Consider the following 20,854-nt stretch of genomic DNA (forward strand, 5'->3'; position numbering starts at 1 on the left):
TGCCACCACAGCTTTCAGATACCAGATATCAATGCGTCTCCACGCACAGTGGGGGCCCCCAGGTCCACACAGTGGGGGCCCCCAGGTCCACACAGTGGGGGCCCCCAGGTCCACACAGTGGGGGCCCCCAGGTCTACACAGTGGGGGCCCTCAGGTCTCTACAGTGGGGGCCCCCAGGTCTCCACAGTGGGAGCCCCCAGGTCCACACAGTGGGGGCCCCCAGGTCTACACAGTGGAGGCCCCCAGGTCTACACAGTGGGGGCCCCCAGGTCTCTACAGTGGGGGCCCTCAGGTCCACACAGTGGGGGCCCTCAGGTCCACACAGTGGGGGCCCTCAGGTCCACATAGTGGGGGCCCTCAGGTCCACACAGTGGGGGCCCTCAGGTCCACACAGTGGGGGCCCTCAGGTCCACACAGTGGAGGCCCTCAGGTCCACACAGTGGGGGCCCTCAGGTCTACACAGTGGGGGCCCTCAGGTCCACACAGTGGGGGCCCTCAGGTCCACACAGTGGGGGCCCCCAGGTCCACACAGTGGGGGCCCTCAGGTCCACACAGTGGGGGCCCTCAGGTCCACACAGTGGGGGCCCCCAGGTCTCTACAGTGGGGGCCCTCAGGTCCACACAGTGGGGGCCCTCAGGTCCACACAGTGGGGGCCCTCAGGTCCACACAGTGGGGGCCCCCAGGTCTCTACAGTGGGGGCCCCCAGGTCTCTACAGTGGGGGCCCTCAGGTCCACACAGTGGGGGCCCTCAGGTCCACACAGTGGGGGCCCTCAGGTCCACACAGTGTGCCCCTCAGCCCCCCGCGCCCTGTGAGGTCGTGGTTGCGGGTCCGTCCTTACCTCAGCCTCCAGTGCCGTGTCCTCCTGGGGGGCCATGAGCCTCTTCTGGGCGGGCTCGCCCTGCCCCGACCCCGCCGGCCGCTTCATGCACGGGGGGTTGGCTGCAAGGCACAAGGGGAGGGGTTAGAGCCACGGTCACCTGCTGGGAGTCAGCCAATAGCGACCCGGGGATCAGACCTCATGAGGAGGTCACCAAACAAACTAAAAGTGAAACGTTTACTCCTGAAGGGAGGTAGGGGGCATCGGGGTTATAGAGCTACAATCACTCAAAGGGCCTCTTTCATACCCCCAGGGGTGAGTAGGATCAGCCAGTGCAGTACTAACCCCGTGCCTTAGTGACATCACAAGTGGGCGTGTCCACCTGGGTTAATGCCTGATAGACCGTTCTACCAGCCTACCCAGTGGACTGTAGCAAAGGTTGCTGATCTATCCGTCCCACATCTAGGGGGACACGCCCACTTGTGACGGCACTAAAACACAGCTTGTAATGGCTGATCACTAGGGCTGTGTTCAAAAAATCGATCCGCGATCCGATATCGATTCATGCTCAAAAAGCACGATATCGATCCAAAAATGTCTGGATCGATCTTTAATTAATAAAATAAAAAAAAAATAAAAATTAAATAATTTTAAATTTCAAATAATACTTGGATTTTTGTCTAAAATAAATACTTGATTCTTGACTCTTCTCTCTCTGAGTCCCTCTTACACGTACACAGATACAATCACAAACACATGGAGCTGTTTTGTCTATGGGACAGTATTTATTTGCATTATGTCTGTAAATAGATCGATATCTAATCGAATCGGATCGAATCGTGGATCGAATCGGATCGTGACCTTATGAATCGGAATCGGATCGATCCAGGAAATTCGGATCGATTCCCAGCCCTACTGATCACCCTCACACCCGGGGGGTATAGTAGGAGCCCTTTAAAAGTGAGCGAGCCACTGAGATAAGGCGAGGAGGTTTGTGTTCCCACCGTGGGACTTGTTGGTGAAGAAGTTGTAGTACTGGGAGACGTAGGTGATGATGCTGAGGCGGTCGGGGACCTTCATGGAGACCATGTCCTCCGGGTCCAGCAGAGCAGGGATCCCCAGCTGGGCCTCGGCCACCTCGAAGGCCTGGGGGGGGGGCAGACCGGGGTCAGGGGTCATGGTGTCTGCATGATGGTGAGTGAGTGAGTGAGATTGTGTGAGTGTGTGTGACAGAGAGAGAGAGAGTGTGATGTTTGAGAGTGTGAGAGTGAGTGAGAGTGAGTGAGTGAGTGAGTGAGTGAGTGAGTGAGTGAGTGAGTGAGTGAGTGAGTGAGTGAGTGAGTGAGTGAGTGAGTGAGTGAGTGAGTGAGTGAGTGAGTGAGTGAGTGAGTGAGTGAGTGAGTGAGTGAGTGAGTGAGTGAGTGAGTGAGTGAGTGAGTGAGTGAGTGAGTGAGTGAGTGAGTGAGTGAGTGAGTGAGTGAGTGAGTGAGTGAGTGAGTGAGTGAGTGAGTGAGTGAGTGAGTGAGTGCGTGCATAAGTGAGTGAGTGAGTGCACGTGTGCATGATAACATTCTTGTCTATCCAACACAGTGAAGTAACTGTTCATGATAACAATAACTGCACCCTGCATTCTTCCTCAACCCAAAGGCCTCACACTAGACCAGACATCTGCCCGGCCTGGCTATCATAACCTCACACAGCAGGAATCCACAATTAGCGAGGGGAAGCCCCTGGAACACACCGACATCAGTAAACAAACCTACCCTGGAGCGGGCAGGTTAACACGATCGTCTGAGTGGTTGTAAGTTCTCTGTTGTCTTTGCCTGCGTGCTCGGTCACAGTCCAGATTAGTAGAGCAGGCTTAGTGATATAGCCACAGGGAATTACTTGGCACCGGGCAGGAAAATTCCTTCTGGCTGGGAACTAGTCCCTAATGGAACCGCCGACTGCTCCAGACCGAGAGCGGTTCAATACATGAAGAATGTAAACAGCAGCAGCATGATGCAAGGGCTGGGCTCGGACCGGGCCGGAGACGACCTCCATGTTGTCTTTCTCAAGGTCACCCGGTAGTCTGGGGGTTTGGTCGGAAGTAGTAGCCCGTCGAAAGAGATCATGATTCTGGAAATAGGGGTTGCTTTGCATTTCCTCCAGCTCCCGTCAGCTCCCCTGCGGATCATTCCTGTACCTGTTAAACTTTCCCAGGCTGTGAAACATGAGCAGCAAACTGCAGCCGTTTGAAGCCTAGAATGAACCAAAGCAGCGCAGTGCAACTTTTTAAAGTTACAGAGCAACCATGGAACATCTACGTGAGGTCAGTAGCTCAGGATGTAGAGCGGGTTGGCTGGTAACCGGAAGGTTACTAGTCCGGTCCCCATCTCCTCCCAAGTGTCGAGGTGGCCCTGAGCGAGACGCCTCGCCCAGACTGTTCCTGGTGAGCTGGCTGTCGCCCTGCGTGGTCGATTCTGCCGTCGGTGTGTGAACGTACATTAATGGGTGTATGTCGCTCTGAACTAGGGTTAGGGGCGTCTGCTAATTGCCCTAAATGTAAAACTATGTCGAAACCTCCAAGACTCCTTTTTCTACGTCTCCGCCAAAAAGCTCATTGCGTAGAAAGTGAGCTGCCCAGTGGGAGAGCGGCAGAGCGCTCCCTTCAATAACCACTACCAGACTGCCGCTCCCAGCTGGGAGGAAGCCTTTGATGTGCTCCAACAAGTAGCGTTCCCACACTACTAGCATAACAACGAAACACGAGGACATTAGTCAACGCGATGACACACAAAACCAAACGGCTCTGGCTCCAAAACCAAACGCCTTGTAGTAAGCCGTCCCAAGCCCCAGAAACCGAGACCTGCCCCTCGGTGGGGGTCCACCGGTGATCTCACCCCCGCCGTGACGGCCCAGCCCCGCCCTGAGGCCAGCCCCCCCCCCCAACATGAGCTCATCTGGTCGCGGCCGCTGACTGACTCACCAGCCGGTTGTTCTCGTAGACGTTCTCCTTGGACAGCGTTGAGAAGTCTCTGAAACGACGGAGAGAGTCATGGTCAGGGTTATGATGAAAAGGAACAAACACACACACGCGCGCACAAACACACACATTATAGTTGTATCAGGACGAAATACGAGAATCAGTGAATCAGAGTTCACACCGTTTATTAGTAGCGTCCCGTCTGGAGGGCAGTTCTATCAAATGATCTGGACTTCATTATGTAATGTAATCAGTACTCCTCAGTTTAATCGGGGTTTAGAGTGCCACACACACACACACACACACACACACACACACACACACACACACACACACACACACACACACACACACACACACACACACACACACACACACACACACACACACACACACACACACACACACACACACACACACTTTTTGAAAACAAGCTAGCCTACACCTCCATGTAACCAGGAGGAGGGCCTCTCCCACTCATCCCTCTCTTCGGGGCTTCGGTCGACCGCCACAGGCTGCCGAGAGCACCTGGAAACTCTTGCACAAACCTCCCTGAAGGCCTCCTGATTACAAGGCGGCCTCCCCTGACCTCACCTCGTGAGGAGCGAGCAGAGGAACAGCCCACGCCCGTAAACATCCTGCTGCTAACGCTCAGGAAGAAGAAAGCGACAGCTCTGAGGAGGTGCCGAGGAATGTCCGTCGGGCACGGCCGTGCGTGCGTGTGTTCACAGGACGACGGCGGGAGATTACGGTACTGGGGGAGGCCTTCAGGAGACGTGACACATGGACACAGAGGAGCTCTGTGAAGGAGCTCCTTGTTGCGGCCCCGAGCAGCACAGAGTCACCTCTGTTCTCCCCATCCCTTCCCCATGAAAGCAAACACACTTTGCAGCAGCAGATCTAAATATGGAGAGCGACCACAGCGGTCGGCGTGGTCGAGGTGGTTCGCAGTCACGTCCGTTCCACAAAGACAACAGTGAAAGCTCTGCTTCCAGCTGACGCCTCCCGTCGCCCTAATTGACGTTTCGATGTTGCTCACGGGGTGAATTGCCGCGCGGGCTAGCTGAGGTTCAGCTGTGCTCCGCGGTATCGCGGCGCTGATGGTTAGCCCGACGTGCGAGGAGGGGAGGACCCCCGCCGGTAGGACGGGCCAATTACTGTGCACCCGGTCGGGTTTGGAGAACAACACTGTCGGACTTTGCTAATGTTGGGAAATATGCTGAGTGCCGCTCAACTGACCGTGGCCGACAGACCGTCCGACACGACACCGGGACGGATGTGAACGGCTAACCTTGTGACTCAAGGCCTCACACAGGGTTATTTTAGAAAAGGTGTCTGCTGAGGAACTGGGTGTGCGTGTGTGTGTGTGTGTATATATACATTTATGTATGGGCACTGGGCATGCGTGTTCAGTTTCATCAGAACCCCAGATGAAGGGTGCCTCTGCCCGCTCCGGTTAAGTTGGTACTGAGTCAAACAGCCAATAGCGCTTGCGTGCGTGCGTTCTGAATGACTTCATGCTGAGTTAGTCGAATTTGTCAGTTGAATTCAGAGACTATATTAAACAGCCATGCAAAACTAAAATGGATTAAACAGCTAAAGTCAATACAGATAATAAAAGAGAAAACAGAATGATTATAATTGATGATACCGATGTCTACAGATGGGGAAAAATGTAAATCTTGACAGGCTTCTATAATATAAAACCTTTAATAATGCTGAGCTGAACCAGGCCAGAAACTAAGGGCAGTGGAGGCATGTATGCACAGCCCAGTTGTTATGAGAAAGCCCTCTTCACAGAAGCGCTATGCAGGACAGTGACTGCACATTTCCGTTTGCGTCGCTGTGATGGCCTGGAGCAGCATTAGAGCTAAATGCAGTCTGACAGCGAGAGGTCCCGGGCTACAGCTTAGTCTGACAGACTGCTGGTCTGCATCAGAGGCGAGTGTTCAGGGGAGAGAGGACAGGGCCAGTGCCCTGCTGAGAGACACAGTCGAGGCAGACTCATTAGTACTTTACACTTTGAACTTTGCGTTGCTGGATTGTCTGGGAATAAAGTCTACTGTAGCTCCGTATCGTGTATCCTCTCGGTTGTTCACAACAAGTTAGGACAAAACAGATTAATACAAATCAGCCCAAAAACAACACTGAACACTAACTTCATTCTGACAACATGTTCCATCTGAGATTTGTTATAGGTTGTTCTTCAACTAATGTAAGGCCATTTTGCGTGTGCGTGTGTGTGTGTTACAAAGAAATGATAAGGTTTATATACATAGGACTGGGTAGGCTACTCTAAACCCTGATTAAAAAGAGTTTAAGTACTGATTACATTACATAATGGAGTCCAGCCTAGATCAGCTGATAGAACTGCTCCAGAAGGGACAACAACAATAAACGGTGTGAAATCTCGTTCACTGATACATTTTATCCTGATACAACTACTAATGATGTCAGCCTGAAACCAGGACGTAAGCAACCCAGTACGCATATGTTCGCTATCCTAATCCAATCCTGCAGCCTACTGCCCATCTAGTACCATTTACATCAACGTCCCAAAAACCACAACAAGTCAAAAGATCATTCAGAAACCGACATTCATGCATCGTTGGGCTGAATGAGACGTCTGCCAGACAGCTGTCAATCAATCACAATAAGTGGCACCGTTCACTCAGGAGCTCAGAGATTCAGACCAGATGTTTCCGAGTCGTTAGAGACGTCTGAAGGTTACTCACATGAGATCCGGTCTGAAGCGGTGGATGATGGCACAGAACGCCAGACCATCTCGAAAGGACGAGGACATGTTCTTCACGTCCACGTCGCTGTACTCCTCGCACTGCAGGCGGCACCACTCCTGCAGAGCCTTCAGGGAACCCATCGCTGTGTGATGATCAATAAGGATGATCAATAAGGATGATCAGTAATCCAGATTCCTCTGATGTCTGACGTCCTCTCGGTCTTGAGGGAGAAGACAGAAACACTTCTACTGCTGTCCTCGTTCCTGTCAGGAGGAACTAGGCTACACCCTGAACGATACTACCTTTATGTGCAACCGGGGAGGCATGCTACAGCCATGCTAAAGCCATGCTACAGCCATGCTAAAGGCTAGCAGGGTCCGGGGGCTAGACCAGCTCAGGGACACAGATCTGCAGTGTTCTGCAGAGGACAGTACAACCACGAAACGTCTGATAACCCTGGTGGCCAGGGGTCAGATAACTAAGCAGGTCTATTGAACCCAACCCGTTAGCCCGACTAACTAACTAAGTTTCCAGCGAACAAACTTTCATTTAAAGCGAGAAGAACCTTGATGTCGATCCTTTGGATCCTGTAAATCCTGTGATGAAGATCCTAGGTTCTGGTTCTTCTGGAGACGAGCGGTTGTCCGGGGCGCCTAGTGACGTCTCGCCATCTCCGTGTCACAGACAGATGGTTTCCTTCCCAGTCGGACCCAGTGGGAGCAGATTACAGGGCGGTGATTGTCACAGTGCGGGGCGGCGGTGTGCTGCAGCATGTGCGTCCTCCCCATGATCTCTTGCTCCGCTCGGCGCTCTTGTCCTCTACCAGAAGGTTCATCATCTCTCGGACTTCCAACCACACCCTGAAGACTCCATGTACCGCTAAGATCACGAACACGGGTTCAGGTTTAGACCCTGCTGAGTTGTCCGGGGTGTCACGCAGTCCTGGCCGCCGCCTGTCTGCTGCTGTAATCAATGTGGTGCGGTTCCCGTCCCGGTCGCTAGAGGGCCGAACGGCGTTCTAATAGGAGACGAAGGTATCGCGAGAAGCCCGTCCCGGCCAGTAGGGGGCCCGTGCCTAAAGACGTTCTGATAGGAGACGAAGTATCGCGAGAGGATCCGCGATACTGTGAAATCACCGAAACATGGCGGCGCCTCCGGATGAGGCGAGCTTGGAGTCGCTTATCAGTAAGTCATCACACACCACGTTCACCATCACCTCGGTACCATCACCCTGTCCGCTATGTTATGTACAGCTGTATTCTTATTTAGCGTTTATTAATATCCGCTAAGATCATGTTTAAACTCGCGAGAGCGACAGACGAGTCGAGGGGAAATGACATCAAGCCCAGAGTGGACAGACATCATCTGACACCTGGACCGACTGACACCTGGACCGACTGACACCTGGACTGACTTACTCCTGGACCGACTCACTCCTGGACCGACTCACTCCTGGACTGACTGACTCACTCCTGGACCGACTTATTTACACCTGGACTAACTGACACCTGGACTGACTGACCTGGACTGACTGATACCTTGGCCGACTAAAACCTGGACTGACTGACACCTTGACCTACTGACACCTGAATGACTTACACCTGGACTGACTTACAGCTGGACTGACTATCTTACAGCTGGACTGACTAACTTACACCTGGACTGACTCACAGCTGGACTGACTATCTTACACCTGGACTGACTTACAGCTGGACTGACTAACTTACACCTGGACTTACTTACACCTTCATCACCCTGTGTGCTTCATGGAGTCATTCTCGATATAAGTCGCCGTTTTGTTCGACAGCTCTGTAGGGATCGTTGCTCAAACGCAAGCGGTCACACATCGAGGATTCGCTGACATGCTAGCTTTGATTCTCCTGACCGCAAAGTTGATTGGTGATAATTATATACTAGTGCTGCTGTTTATGACACTCAAACTGAAATAAACTTTGACTAATTTAACACATAGTACATTACTGATGCTGGCCAGCAATCCTCATTGCAACAAAGCAACCATACATTCAAAACATGGCCCAAAGAATGACGCCAATCGTTGTGTCTTTATCTTTAATTAGATAAAGCCACGAATCCAATGAATAAAGAGAATGACTGGGAAAGTATCAAAGCGTTTTGGGACCTACTCAACAACGAAACAGAAGGGTAGGTCTTGTTCAACTTGTGTGGATTTAATAATGGCTATGAACCTATCTATGTTCTTGGTTAAATACTAAAATCATGCTTTACATTTCAAACCCTGATTTAAACAAAAATCCACAAACTATACTTATCTACTACGGTGTTCTGCTACGATTAATTGTATTGTGCCATTGCTTCAGTTGGAGTGCATGGTAGATACTGTATGTGCGCCCTAGCGTTTACCGGATCAGTAACAGCCAAACATATGATGTGTTCTAATGTATCGTCAGACCCCAGCTGGCCACCCGGCTCCTGGCACACAAGATCCAGTCACCCCAGGAGTGGGAGGCTTTGCAGGCGCTCACGGTAGGGCCGCTTTGTTAAAGACGGGAGAAAGCCTGTCTTTAACTAGCCTTCACCATCACATGACGCTGCAAATGAGCTCCGTATGGATGTTATGTCTGTATGTTTCTGCAAATCGATCTGATGATAACAATATGATTGTATTAATGATAAGACAATGGTGCTATGGAATCTACTCTTAGTAGCCATATTCCCATGAGCCCAGGCTACGTTGTTTTGACCCCACGTTATACCTGTTTAGACATCGGAGACATGCATATATTTCACTTTAAAAATGTATATTTCTGCCGTCTTTGGCCTTATTGCTATGGCTTTCTCATAGGACCTCCATGAACAAGTCTTGTATGTTGTAACCTTTGTATTTCCAGATAAAAAACAATTAAGAACAGTTTCTTATTCTCTATACTGATCTGGTCAAAGAGGCCCAAACAGGAGTACAGATAACAAATGACAAATACACAAATGATCGGGATGTGCGTGTGTGAGCAGATGCGTGTGAATGGGTGGAAAAAAATAAATGAAATGACATGTTATATTGTGTGTGAAGGGGCAATGCAAGGGAGAAACTGGGGATCAGCAAGAGCAGGAGGGGTCTACTAATATATTGTAAAGCTTCTGCTTGAACGCAGACTGTTATACAGAAGCAGTACGTTTGAGGGTGTCTTGAGTGGTGTTCCAGGAGTATGGGGTATGGTATCGTGTTTTGTCGAGCGTGTGCAATGCTTCCCCCCAGCTTCTCGAGACGTGCATGAAGAACTGCGGGAAGCGGTTTCACACCGAAGTGGCAAAGTTTCGCTTCCTGAATGAGCTCATCAAAGTGGTCTCACCCAAGGTAATGCTTAGATCATGGCTTCCTCTTTTGCAAGCAAGCTGACAACTGTGAAAACGGCTAATGTGCAGAGAAGTGTGACTCTGTGACGCAAACCTTTTGAATCCCTGCGCTGCAGTACTTGGGTTCCAGAGCCCCGGAACCTGTGAAGAAGAAGGTTCTGGAGGTGATGTTCAGCTGGACCCTGGGCCTTCCCGAGGAGACAAAGATAGCAGACGCCTATCAGATGCTGAAGAAACAGGGTGGGTCTACCTGAAGCCTGGTGTAGAATGCAGAACCTAGATGTATGAATGTACCACTTTCATCCAGCCGAGGTCAACGTCTCCCTCTCAGAGTTCAGATCCGTCCGGAGATTATCAGTGCCACCAGTCAGGCTGGCAGAGTGTCGGTGATACGCGATCTGTCCCTGAGCTTTTTGTATCGTAGACTCAATATATTTCACGATCGTACTCCATCTCAGCACATAGTATTTATGTAATGGTTAACAGTAGTCACTAGGGCTGGGTAAAAAAAATGATTTAATCGATTTTGGATTGATTTCATTAGAATTTTGCAATGTCGATGATAGGGCATGAGATCGTTTTCTTTTTTGTTACCGTTATTATTATTTCTGCACATTAATAAACAATGCCTCAATGCAATTGGCAGTGATGGGATGTTGTAGTTTAAATACACTTTCACTTGCAATTCCTTTCTAATTTCAAAATTGCACTTTTGGGACTTGAGTTTTGTTTACAGCTCAAGTTTAAACTGTCCAATTTACAAGTTTGCACTTAAAACCTGTTGTTTAAGGTGAAGAGAAAAAATAGAGTACATTCGTATTTTGTAGCACAGTTGAGCCATTTTCATTATTTACGAGCAGATTGAATCGAATCGAATCGTGATTAATCGATTCAGAACCTTATGAATTGAAATCTAATCGATTTAAGAAATTGGCCACGATACCCAGCCCTAGCTGTCGCCATTATCTGTCGGCTCTCTACTCTTTTGTAATATATCTTCCAAAGTGCTGTTTAACAGAACAGTAAACCTCATTCTCCTGCTCTGTAAATAACGTCCCAGTGTTGACAGGCGCGCTCTTAAGTTGAAATCCATTGTGATCTTCCAGGTATTGTGAAGCACGCTCTTAATGTGAAATCCATTGTTCCAGGTATTGTGAAGCAGGACCCGGTGCTTCCTCACGACACGGCCCTCCCCCCTCCCGCTCCCCGAGCCACCAGCGCCTTGTTCGAGGACGAGGAGAAGTCCAAGGTAAGGCTCAGACGTCTCTCGTTATCCGGGGGTAAACCTTAAAGGTTGGGTATGGAATTCTCCTTTTTGGCCATTTTTGCAAAATTACTTGAAATTCTTATCATAACCCACTTACAGCCACTGAGTTAGAAGTACTGACATGAAAATGAAACAAGTCAATCATCTGTGGAACGGGCCGGGCTCGAAAAACTCCAGCCAATGATTTCCAGACCCACCGAGTGGCATTGGACAGTAAGTACGTCAATCAAACGGTCGTACTGCACTCCCCCCCGCGCGTGACCCCTTCGTGCACGTACTCAAAGCTCGTGACCCAGAGCAAGTTCTGTTTGTTGTTATCCTGCCATAGCTACTGGAGCTAGCTAACTAGCTAATGGCTCGATCTCGCGCATCTGTGGATGATTGCGTCCATGTACTTGGAATGGGTGGAGTCAGCGTTGAAGGAGAGGGTATGACCATTTGAGTTGTGTGTTTTCAAAATCTGCTGGCGTTTAGCAAATCCCATACCCAACCTTTAACTGGTGAATGGACTGCATTTAGACAGCGCTTTTCTAACCTGTGGCCTCTCAAGCACTTTACAATTATTGCCTTCAGCCATTCATACACACATACACACAAGGCGATAGCCAGCTCGTCAGGAGCAGTCAGGGTGAGGCGTTTGCTCAGGGACACCTCGACACTCCGCTAGGAGGAGCCGGGGGTCGAACTAGCAACCTTACGTTCTCCAGCCAACCCGCTCTGCCTCCTCCTGAGCCACATGCGGCCCCCGAACCTTGATTGAACCGAGGTAACAATAGGAGCCTGGAGGAAGTCGCGGTCTGCGTTGAGTGCCCGTCCTCCTTCCTCTTCCTGTTTGTGTAGATGCTGTCCCGCCTGCTCAACAGCTCTCACCCTGAGGACCTGAGGGCGGCCAATAAGCTCATCAACGAGATGGTGCAGGAGGTGGGTCACGGTCATTGTGAGCTGAGATTATCTCTGCTGGGATCTCACAGGAACCCCCTGACGCTTGGCACTGAGGCAGGCGGGGGGGGGGGGGGGGGGTATAAGGAAGGGGAACCCTCTTTCCTGGAGGCTATTAGCGTGATGGGTGGGCCGACATCATGTGGTAGAACGAAAAACAAATAATTCATTGATGGAAATGTGTTGAATGGAAAATACAAGACATATGTACAGCGACAAAATAACTTGCATTTGGACCTTAAACATTTCTGCTGCCTGAATAAATAAAACATTCAGAATTTTCGGGCCAGTTCTTCCCTGATCATTTGCATTGTTTTTGGTGTTTAGTTCCCAGTCTTTGTTCTTTTGTAACACTATTGTTGTTTATTCCCGCTCAGGACCAGAAACGCACAGAGAAGGTGTCCAAGCGTCTGAACGCCATCCAGGAAGTGAAGGAGAGCGTGAGCCTGCTGGGGCAGCTGCTGGAGAACTACAGCAAGGACCGCTTCTCCCACAGCCAGCAGGAGCTCGTTAAGGTGCAGCCAATCACAGCCAGCAGGAGCTCGTTAAGGTTCAGCCAATCACAGCCAGCAGGAGCTCGTTAAGGTCCATCCAATCACAGCCAGCAGGGGCTCGTTAAGGTACAGCCAATCACAGCCAGCAGGAGCTCGTTAAGGTTCAGCCAATATCAGCCAGCAGGAGCTCGTTAAGGTCCAGCCAATCACAGCCAGCAGGGGCTTGTTAAGGTCCAGCCAATCACAGCCAGCAGGGGCTCGTTAAGGTACAGCCAATCACAGCCAGCAGGAGCTCGTTAAGGTACAGCAAATCACAGCCAGCAGGAGCTCGTTAAGGTACAGCCAATCACAGCCAGCAGGGGCTCGTTAAGGTCCAGCCAATCACAGCCAGCAGGGGCTCGTTAAGGTACAGCCAATCACAGCCAGCAGGGGCTCGTTAAGGTACAGCCAATCACAGCCAGCAGGAGCTCGTTAAGGTACAGCCAGCAGGAGCTCATTAAGGTATGCTGGTCTTCACCTGCGAACCGTGAACCAGACTGAACATGTTCTGCAAAAAGTAGCTGTTTCTCCTCCAAACAAAATTATTTCAACGAAATGAAGATAACTTAAAAGATTAAATACAATTAAATTGCCAATTTAAAATTGTGATATGTCTACAAAAGAATGGGTCTCTTTTTTTGCAGGATCTTTATAACCGCTGTGAAAAGATGAGGCCCACGCTGTTCCGTCTCGCTAGTGACACGGAAGACAACGATGAGGCCTTAGGTGAGAGGGATGATGACTGCTGTGATGGTGGGAGAGGGTTCAGACAGTGGACTGTACAATAGGAGGTAATGCACAATAGCAATGATGATGGGGGAGCATAATTCTATCAGACTCCCTCGCTAATAGATCTGCTGCGTAGTGATTGATCTCCAGATTCACATTACAATCGAAGCTCTTTGATTAGTGTCAAGAATTGTGTTTAGACTCAAACTGACAAAGTGCCAGCATGTACGGGAATAGCCTTGTAAGATCTGTACCCTCTTACAGGTGGGAAATAGGACACCATTTAGTGCTCTGTAAGTTAAATTGGTGGTAAAACAATTGAAGGAGGATTTGCAACGGCCTGTGTTACAGCTGAGATCCTGCAGGCCAACGACAGCCTGACGCAGGTCATCAACCTGTACCGACAGCTGGTCAAGGGAGAGGAGATGAACGGGGAGACCGCCGCACCGCGGTCACTGCCAGGTGGGTCCGTGTGTGGAGCTGATCTATCTGTCCTCACTCTCATCGTCACTCTCCTGATCCTCCCTGGAAGGAGGGAACCCCCACTCTGAAGGAGGGATCCCCCACTCTGAAGGAGGGACCCCCCACTCTGAAGGAGGGATCCCCCACTCTGAAGGAGGGATCCCCCACTCTGAAGGAGGGACCCCCCACTCTGAAAGAGGGATCCCCCCACTCTGAAGGAGGGATCCCCCACTCTGAAGGAGGGACCCCCCACTCTGAAGGAGGGATCCCCCACTCTGAAGGAGGGACCCCCCACTCTGAAGGAGGGATCCCCAACTCTGAAGGAGGGATCCCCCACTCTGAAGGAGGGATCCCCCACTCTGCGTTCCTTCTCTAGATTCCTTCCTTGCTAATTAAGGGAGGTTTTTCTTGCCCTCTGGGGGGCTAGGGTGGGGGGGGGGGTCATAAACACACAGCCTGTTAAGCCCTTTGAGACTGTAACTGTGATTAAGCGCTGTACTAATAACATTTAATTGACTTATTTTATCTGAATGTCTCATTTGATTATCTGTTCTTGGCACGCACCTTTACGACGCTGGTTGAGTGGTTTCTTTAAAGGCAGAGGATTTGATGGGAGTGTGTTCTGGGTCCAAACAGGCAGCAGTGGCAACGCCCTCCTGGACCTCACGGGCCTGGACACCTCCCTGTGCGCCCCCACCCTGGACCCCGCCCTCAGCCTGCTGGACGATGAGCTCATGTCTCTGGGTGAGGAGGATACTCAATCCCAGGGGTGATATTACGCCACCAGGTCATGTGTCAGCCGTTACAAAGAGCTTGAAGATCGGCCGTTCCTTGTGACCTAGTGACATCACTACTAGTGGCCGTGTCCACCCAGATGGTTGATGTATAGATCTGCAACGTTTGCTACAGTCCACCTGGTAGGCCGGTAGACTGATCCATGCAGTGTACATCTAGGTGCACCTGTGGGCGCTGGAAAAGGCAGATTTTCAATCGGCTTGTCACGGCTAATCACACTTACGCCTGGTGGCACATTATCACCCGTTTAACAAGCAATGTTTTTACAATAGAAGACGTCTTTCAGTTCTTAGTCTCTCTCACAGCCTCCTTGTCTCCACTTTCATTCCCAGTGTTTGAAGTGAGGGTTGTTTGAAGCTATGCTAATCGCTTCCAGAACATGAAGCTGACAAACGTGCGAGGACACTAACCCGTTGGTTCACTACCCTGGCTCGCTCCCAGCCACTGAAACATGACCTCCCCTCATTAGCATCACTGTTAACTGTTCTGATGGCTCCTCTAGGTCTCAACGAGGCAACCTCAAACTCCTTCTCCGGCTCTCAGTTAGGAGACTTCAACACGTTCCAGGTAGGTTCAAACAGAAATGAACCCATGTTCAAACCCCCCCTTCTGCCATGTTGTACAGGCTGGTGGTGCTATCATTGTTGATTATGGGGAGGGGTTACCCGCACAATTGTTAGGTTAAAGGTCATAGGTCATGTTTACCTGTAATGCAGCGTGTTTCTAGATGAATGACCTCTCAGCTTGTGGAACGCTGCTGCAAAAATTAATCACAAAAAACATTTTATTTGGGTTCACAGTAGACGCCTTTAAACTTGCATTTTAAAACCAATACTTAGCATTGTGTAGCGTCTTACCCTAGCTATCTGTGTTGTGTACGGGGAATGGGTTAACCTAGTGATGGTTAGTGCTTGGCACTTGGCTCTATGAACATCCTTACTGTACCGACAGAGATATAGTGTTGTTTCTCTTTCTTCTGACAAATGTACTCATTGTAAGTATGAGTATGTTTAACATTTAGTTAAACACTAGTTAACTAAATGTGTATTGTGCGTCCCTGCAGTCGTGTGACGGGGCCGAGCCGGTGGCCCCGGCCCCCCAGGGGGCGCTGCTGCTGCCCGCCGTGACCCTCTCCTGTCTCCCCGCACCCCCCCCGGCGCCAGAGGCCCCCGCCGCCCCGCCCAGCCCCCTGGACGGGCTGGACGTCCTGGGGAAGAGCCTGCTGCAGCAGTCCCTGCCCCCGGAGAACCAGCAGGTCAAATGGTGAGCGTTCAGCTGACGCCTTTATCCAGAGCGGCAACAAGAAGAAGAAGGAGACACAACAATATATCTCTGTCGGTGCAGTAAGGATGTTCATAGGAACAAGAGCCGAGCACTAACTAGAACTAGGTTAACCCATTCCCTGTATACATAGAGATAGAGGTAGCTAGGATAAGATGCTACGTGATACTAAGGCCCAATCCCATTTCTACCCCTTCCCCTTACCCCTCCCCCTTGTTTTGAAGGGGTAAGGGGAAGGGGTAAGGGGAAGGGGTAAGGGGTAGAAATGGGATTGGGCCTAAGTACTATGTTGAAGTTCCAGGACGTGAAACACACCATAAGTGCGTTAGAGGGGTGGGGGGGGCTAGGCAGAGAACACAGGTGTTCAGGTGAACTCTGAACACCTGGTCATAATGTCTGTGTTCTCCACAGGGACAAATCCCAAACCCAGTCCAAACTCACCTTGAGAGACCTCCAGACCCAGTCCCACCACAGCTCCGGCACGGCTCCCAGCGCCGTGACCACCACTCCCAGTCCGAGCTCCAGCCTCCCCCACCACCTCTGTCCTAGGGACCCCCAGAGCGCCATCTCTCTAGCGGACGTGGCGGTACCCCTGGAGTCGATCAAACCAAGTGAGTCCTTCAGCGTCCTTCAGTCCTCACGGCCGGGGGCGGCATGGGCTCAGGAGGGAGAGCCGGTCGGCTGGTAACCGGAAGGTTGCTGGTTCGATCCCCGGCTCCTCCTAGCGGAGTGTCGAGGTGTCCCTGAGCGAGACGCCTCACCCTGACTGCTCCTGACCAGCTGGCTGTCGCCCTGCGTGGTTGACTCCGCCGTCGGTGTGTGAACGTGTGCATGAATGGGTGAATGTGAGGCAGTGTTGTAAAGATCTTTGAGTGGCCCCTGGTTGGGAAAGCGCGACATCAATACAGTCCTGGGTAAACTGTAAGCGTGTAATCCTGAGGCTCTGCCTGCTTGCCCCTCCAGGTAGCCTGCTGCCCGTGACGGTGTTTGACAAGCACAGCCTCCGGGTGCTGTTCCACTTTGCACGGGACTGTCCACGGTCGCGGCCGGACGTGCTGGTGGTGATCATCTCCATGCTCTCCTCCGCCCCTCTGCCCATCTCCAGCATCCGCTTCCAGTCGGCCGTCCCCAAGGTGAGCCCCCCGGTGGGGTCCGAGCGCCCGCCTGTTGAGGGATTGGTTCGATGCAACGTGATGACAGACAAGGTGGAGCGAATCATGATCCAAGCCACGACGTTAACGAGGAAGAGCAGGAGAAGACCGCCGAGGAGGATATGGAATTTGATTAACCTTAATTTAACGTTCACATTTACATCAAGGGCATTTAGCAGACGCTGTTAGCCAAAGCGACTCAGAAGAAAGAGAAACAACAATATATCTGTCGCTACAGTAAGGATGTTCATAGAACCAAGTTGCAAGCACCAACAATCGCTAGGTTAACCCATTCCCCGTATGAAACGGATAGCTAGGGTAAGATGCTGCACAATGCTAAGTACTATTTTTAAATGCCAGGACGTACAACATATGATAAGTGTGTACATTTAGTGCCAGGACTTACAACACACTAAGTGTTTACATTAAGTGCAAGGATGTGCAACATACAATAAGGCTATGCAGAATCTAGTCGAACTCTGAACACCACACTTACGCTATAAGTAACGTTGGAACTTACGCTGACCTCGTGGGACCAGGCAGGATGTGTATTCTGTTCTGGGTTTCTCACTCTGGTTATGCACCACTCATTAAGATATGAATCTATATCCCAGCGGTCTCTATAGCTACTCTGCACTTTATCCTTTGGATTTTAGAAAAATTGCTTCAGCAACGCTTGGAACTTTTGGAACCACTCCAGTATGGATTGTATGCTTTGATTTTTTTCTCAGCCTGCTTTGTATCTCTGAGAATGTCGCTTTGGAACAAAACATCTGCTAGATTTACCCAAGAGGAAGTACATCAGGGGTTCCCCTATCGTGTTATTAATAGTATCAGTGTTCGTATGTTATGAACATTATTTCCACCTGGGCCAGGTGGAAATAATCAATCATGTGATATTTATTCTACTTCCTGCTATCGCTGAAGCTCTTTGTTAAGGCGTGAATTCCAGCGGTGGAACGAGCTGCCTGCCGATATCAGGACCGCAGAGTCGCTCACCAGCTTCTGCTAAACAATCAAGACCCACCTGTTCAGAGTTCACCTGGACTCTGCATAGCCACCCCCCTCACCCCCCACCCCCCTCTTACGCACTTAATGTATGTTGTACGTCCTGGAACTTAAATTACACACTTAATGAACGTCATTGCACTTAAACAGTGCTTAGCATTGTGTAGCGTCTTATCCTAGCTATCACTGCTGTGTAAGGGGAATGGGTTAACCTAGTGATGGTTAGTGCTTGGCACTTGGTTCTATGAACATCCTTACTGCACCGACAGCGATTGTCGTTTCTCTTCTTCTGCCAAATGGACTTATTGTGAGTCTCTTTGGATAAAAGCGTCGGCTAAACGCCCTGAATGTTAATGAATTCCATAAAGGTGTGTGTGTGTGTGTGTGTGTGTGTGTGTGTGTGTGTGTGTGTGTGTGTGTGTGTGTGTGTGTGTGTGTGTGTGTGTGTGTGTGTGTGTGTGTGTGTGTGTGTGTGTGTGTGTGTGTGTGTGTGTGTGTGTGTGTGTGTGTTCCTCACTGCAGGTGATGAAGGTGAGGCTCCAGCCTCCCTCGGGGACCGACCTCCCGGCCTTCAACCCCGTCCTCCCCCCGGCCGCCATCACCCAGATCCTGCTGCTGGCCAACCCCCAGCAGGTACAGCAACCCCCCCCCCCCCACCCCCCCACCAGGCCCCCTCAGCTCCACAACGCCCCCTTGTGGTCCGCTGTCACTACACTGTAGTACTTTAGTAGTGGTTTACGTTTGTGTTAAATGTGTTAAACTACATATTGTGATACATTTTTAGGGCGTATTAATGATAAGGTTTCATTAAGACTAAAGACTATGTATGAAAGAACATACTACTGAAGTATTTACCTAAGATGATCCACTTTAAAGTGGAACCAATGGGTGTTTGTTTATTTATGCTCAGTTGCTCAATTCGGGCTGATGTGCGTTTCGTTAAATGGAAACGTCAAGATATCTGTGGATTTGGCCTTTGCCTGTCTTACCCATAATCAGACTTGGTTGTTTAATTCCAAATTCATCTTGTGCATCCAGTTGGCATTTGCTTTTCGTTTCTCCTTCGTGTGGTGAGCCGCTGATAGCGAACCTCCGGCAGCAAACCCGACGGCCCCTAACTGCTCGCTGGCGTTCTGTTGTCTTCCAGGAGAAGGTGCGGTTGAGATACAAGCTGACGTTCAACTTGGGAGACAAATCGCACGACGAATCCGGAGACGTTGAAGAATTCCCTCCTCCTGACAGCTGGGGAAACCTTTAGTGGAGAGCACTCACCATCCTCCCTGGGAATCATTCGTCGGGAGTCTGGCCAAGAATAACCAATCATTTATTTTTTTAACTGGTTAAGTGGCGGTGGTGGGGTGATGAACTGATGAACTGATGTGAGAGCGTTTCTGGAAGTAGCTTCTAACTTGTGCCTTTCTTTGTTTTTACTCCTTCATTCCTGTGTTCCTGCTTCAGTAGACATGTCTACTGCGTCCCTCTCTGTTGTCCCCTGATATAAACTTTATCTCTCACAAGGTCAATAGGTTGTCTGCTGGCTTCACAGGGGGCCGGAACCACGGAACGCTTCAGTCTAGACATCTGAACAATTCAATGGTTTATTAAGTGTGTCTTCATTACTGTGGAGTGCTGTTAGAATGATCATCTCTGCTGTCTCTCTGATATCTCTATGATCTCTCTGCTGTCCTTCTGATGTCTCTCTGATGTCTCTGGTCTATAGGCTCTCTCTGTGATGTCTACGATCTCTCTGCTGTATCTGCTGTCTCTCTGATGTCCCTTTGATATCTCTCTGCTGTCTCTGATCTCTCTCTGATATCTATATGGTCTCTCTGATCTATAAGCTCTCTCTGATACATCTCAATGATATCTCGGCTATCTCTGCTTCCCCCGAGCATCCCAAACGTCTCCTCTAGTTCTGGATAGTTTAAACCCAGGCCGTAGATCCCAGCCAAATCCTAATCAGCCTAAATTAATGCCTGCAAATATTTGAGCTTTTTCCTATTTGATCGAGTAGATCGCTGCTGGTATGGCCAATCAAACTCTTCTGTTTATTTGACAGGTATAATAATATATGAATTAAGAGGCTTCTATCACATGACCTGTACTTGCACGCACTTCTCTGCTTTACGTTTTGCACTTACCAAGTTGGCCAGCCCTGGGTATCAGAGCGGCGGGCCTGAGGTTCCTGGAGGTCGGCTGGACGCTCTGCCTCTGCCTGGCTGGTTCCCTTCTTCTGCACTCTGATGTCTGTCGCTATCTTCTCTCCTCTCCTTGTAAATAAAAGGATTATGCAATTATGTACATTTGCAAGAAAACACACAAAACGTAAAACACGTGAAGATCAAAAATGGCATTGCTGAAAAAGGGATTAAGAGAATGCAGTGAATATATGTACTGTATGTAAGGGAAATACAATTATTTTCTTTGGAACGATACTTCTTTACAAGATAATTTATTTGAAGAATAAAAACCAAATAAATGCGCCCTAATGTCACGTTCTTTGGTTTTGTTTGGTTTGCATAGCCTGTTTATGTTCAGGAACGTTATGGTTAAAAGAAACAGCGATATACTGTTTGTCTTCTGAAAAACTGACTTATTTTAAGTTGGATAAAAACGTCTGCTAAATGCCCTAAACGTAAGATGGATTGTCTCAGTTGATGTTTTGAAAACCATTAAGATTCTCCTGATTGATCAAAGGTCAGGCCCACCCAAATGAGCAACTGTCATCCTGGCATTGCTTCTCTGCAGGTTTTCATCGATGACCTTTCATCAGCTGCACTGAGATCAGCTGATCGTCGGATGCAGAGGAAATGCGTAACGCGCATGCGCATACT

At 50.0% G+C, this 20,854-nt stretch overlaps 2 protein-coding genes across 2 annotated transcripts in view; one reads left to right on the plus strand and one right to left on the minus strand.

Moving 5' to 3' along the window:
- micall1a (MICAL-like 1a) overlaps nt 1–7,514 on the minus strand; it is a 22,660-nt gene extending 15,146 nt beyond the window's left edge. Inside the window, exons 1-5 of the mRNA XM_056587068.1 lie at nt 7,088–7,514; nt 6,520–6,664; nt 3,788–3,836; nt 1,824–1,965; nt 841–941 (exon numbers count right to left, since the gene is read on the minus strand). Of these exons, the coding sequence (XP_056443043.1) occupies nt 841–941; nt 1,824–1,965; nt 3,788–3,836; nt 6,520–6,662 (435 nt within the window). The 5' untranslated portion in view covers nt 6,663–6,664; nt 7,088–7,514. The remainder of the gene's footprint in view (nt 1–840; nt 942–1,823; nt 1,966–3,787; nt 3,837–6,519; nt 6,665–7,087) is intronic.
- LOC130379926 (ADP-ribosylation factor-binding protein GGA1-like) lies at nt 7,365–20,789 on the plus strand. The gene is made up of 17 exons (XM_056587069.1): nt 7,365–7,707; nt 8,601–8,685; nt 8,952–9,027; nt 9,758–9,856; nt 9,972–10,095; nt 11,004–11,104; nt 11,963–12,043; nt 12,439–12,576; nt 13,239–13,320; nt 13,675–13,785; nt 14,422–14,529; nt 15,083–15,147; nt 15,644–15,843; nt 16,273–16,472; nt 16,825–16,994; nt 18,543–18,653; nt 19,168–20,789. Exons 1-17 carry the CDS (start codon nt 7,665–7,667, stop codon nt 19,276–19,278), a joined length of 1,905 nt encoding a protein of 634 aa, XP_056443044.1. The 5' UTR covers nt 7,365–7,664; the 3' UTR covers nt 19,279–20,789.
- Nucleotides 20,790–20,854: the final 65 nt, after the last annotated feature.

This window comes from Gadus chalcogrammus, chromosome 3 (assembly GCF_026213295.1).
Source record: "Gadus chalcogrammus isolate NIFS_2021 chromosome 3, NIFS_Gcha_1.0, whole genome shotgun sequence".
Classification (NCBI taxonomy): Eukaryota; Metazoa; Chordata; class Actinopteri; order Gadiformes; family Gadidae; genus Gadus; species Gadus chalcogrammus.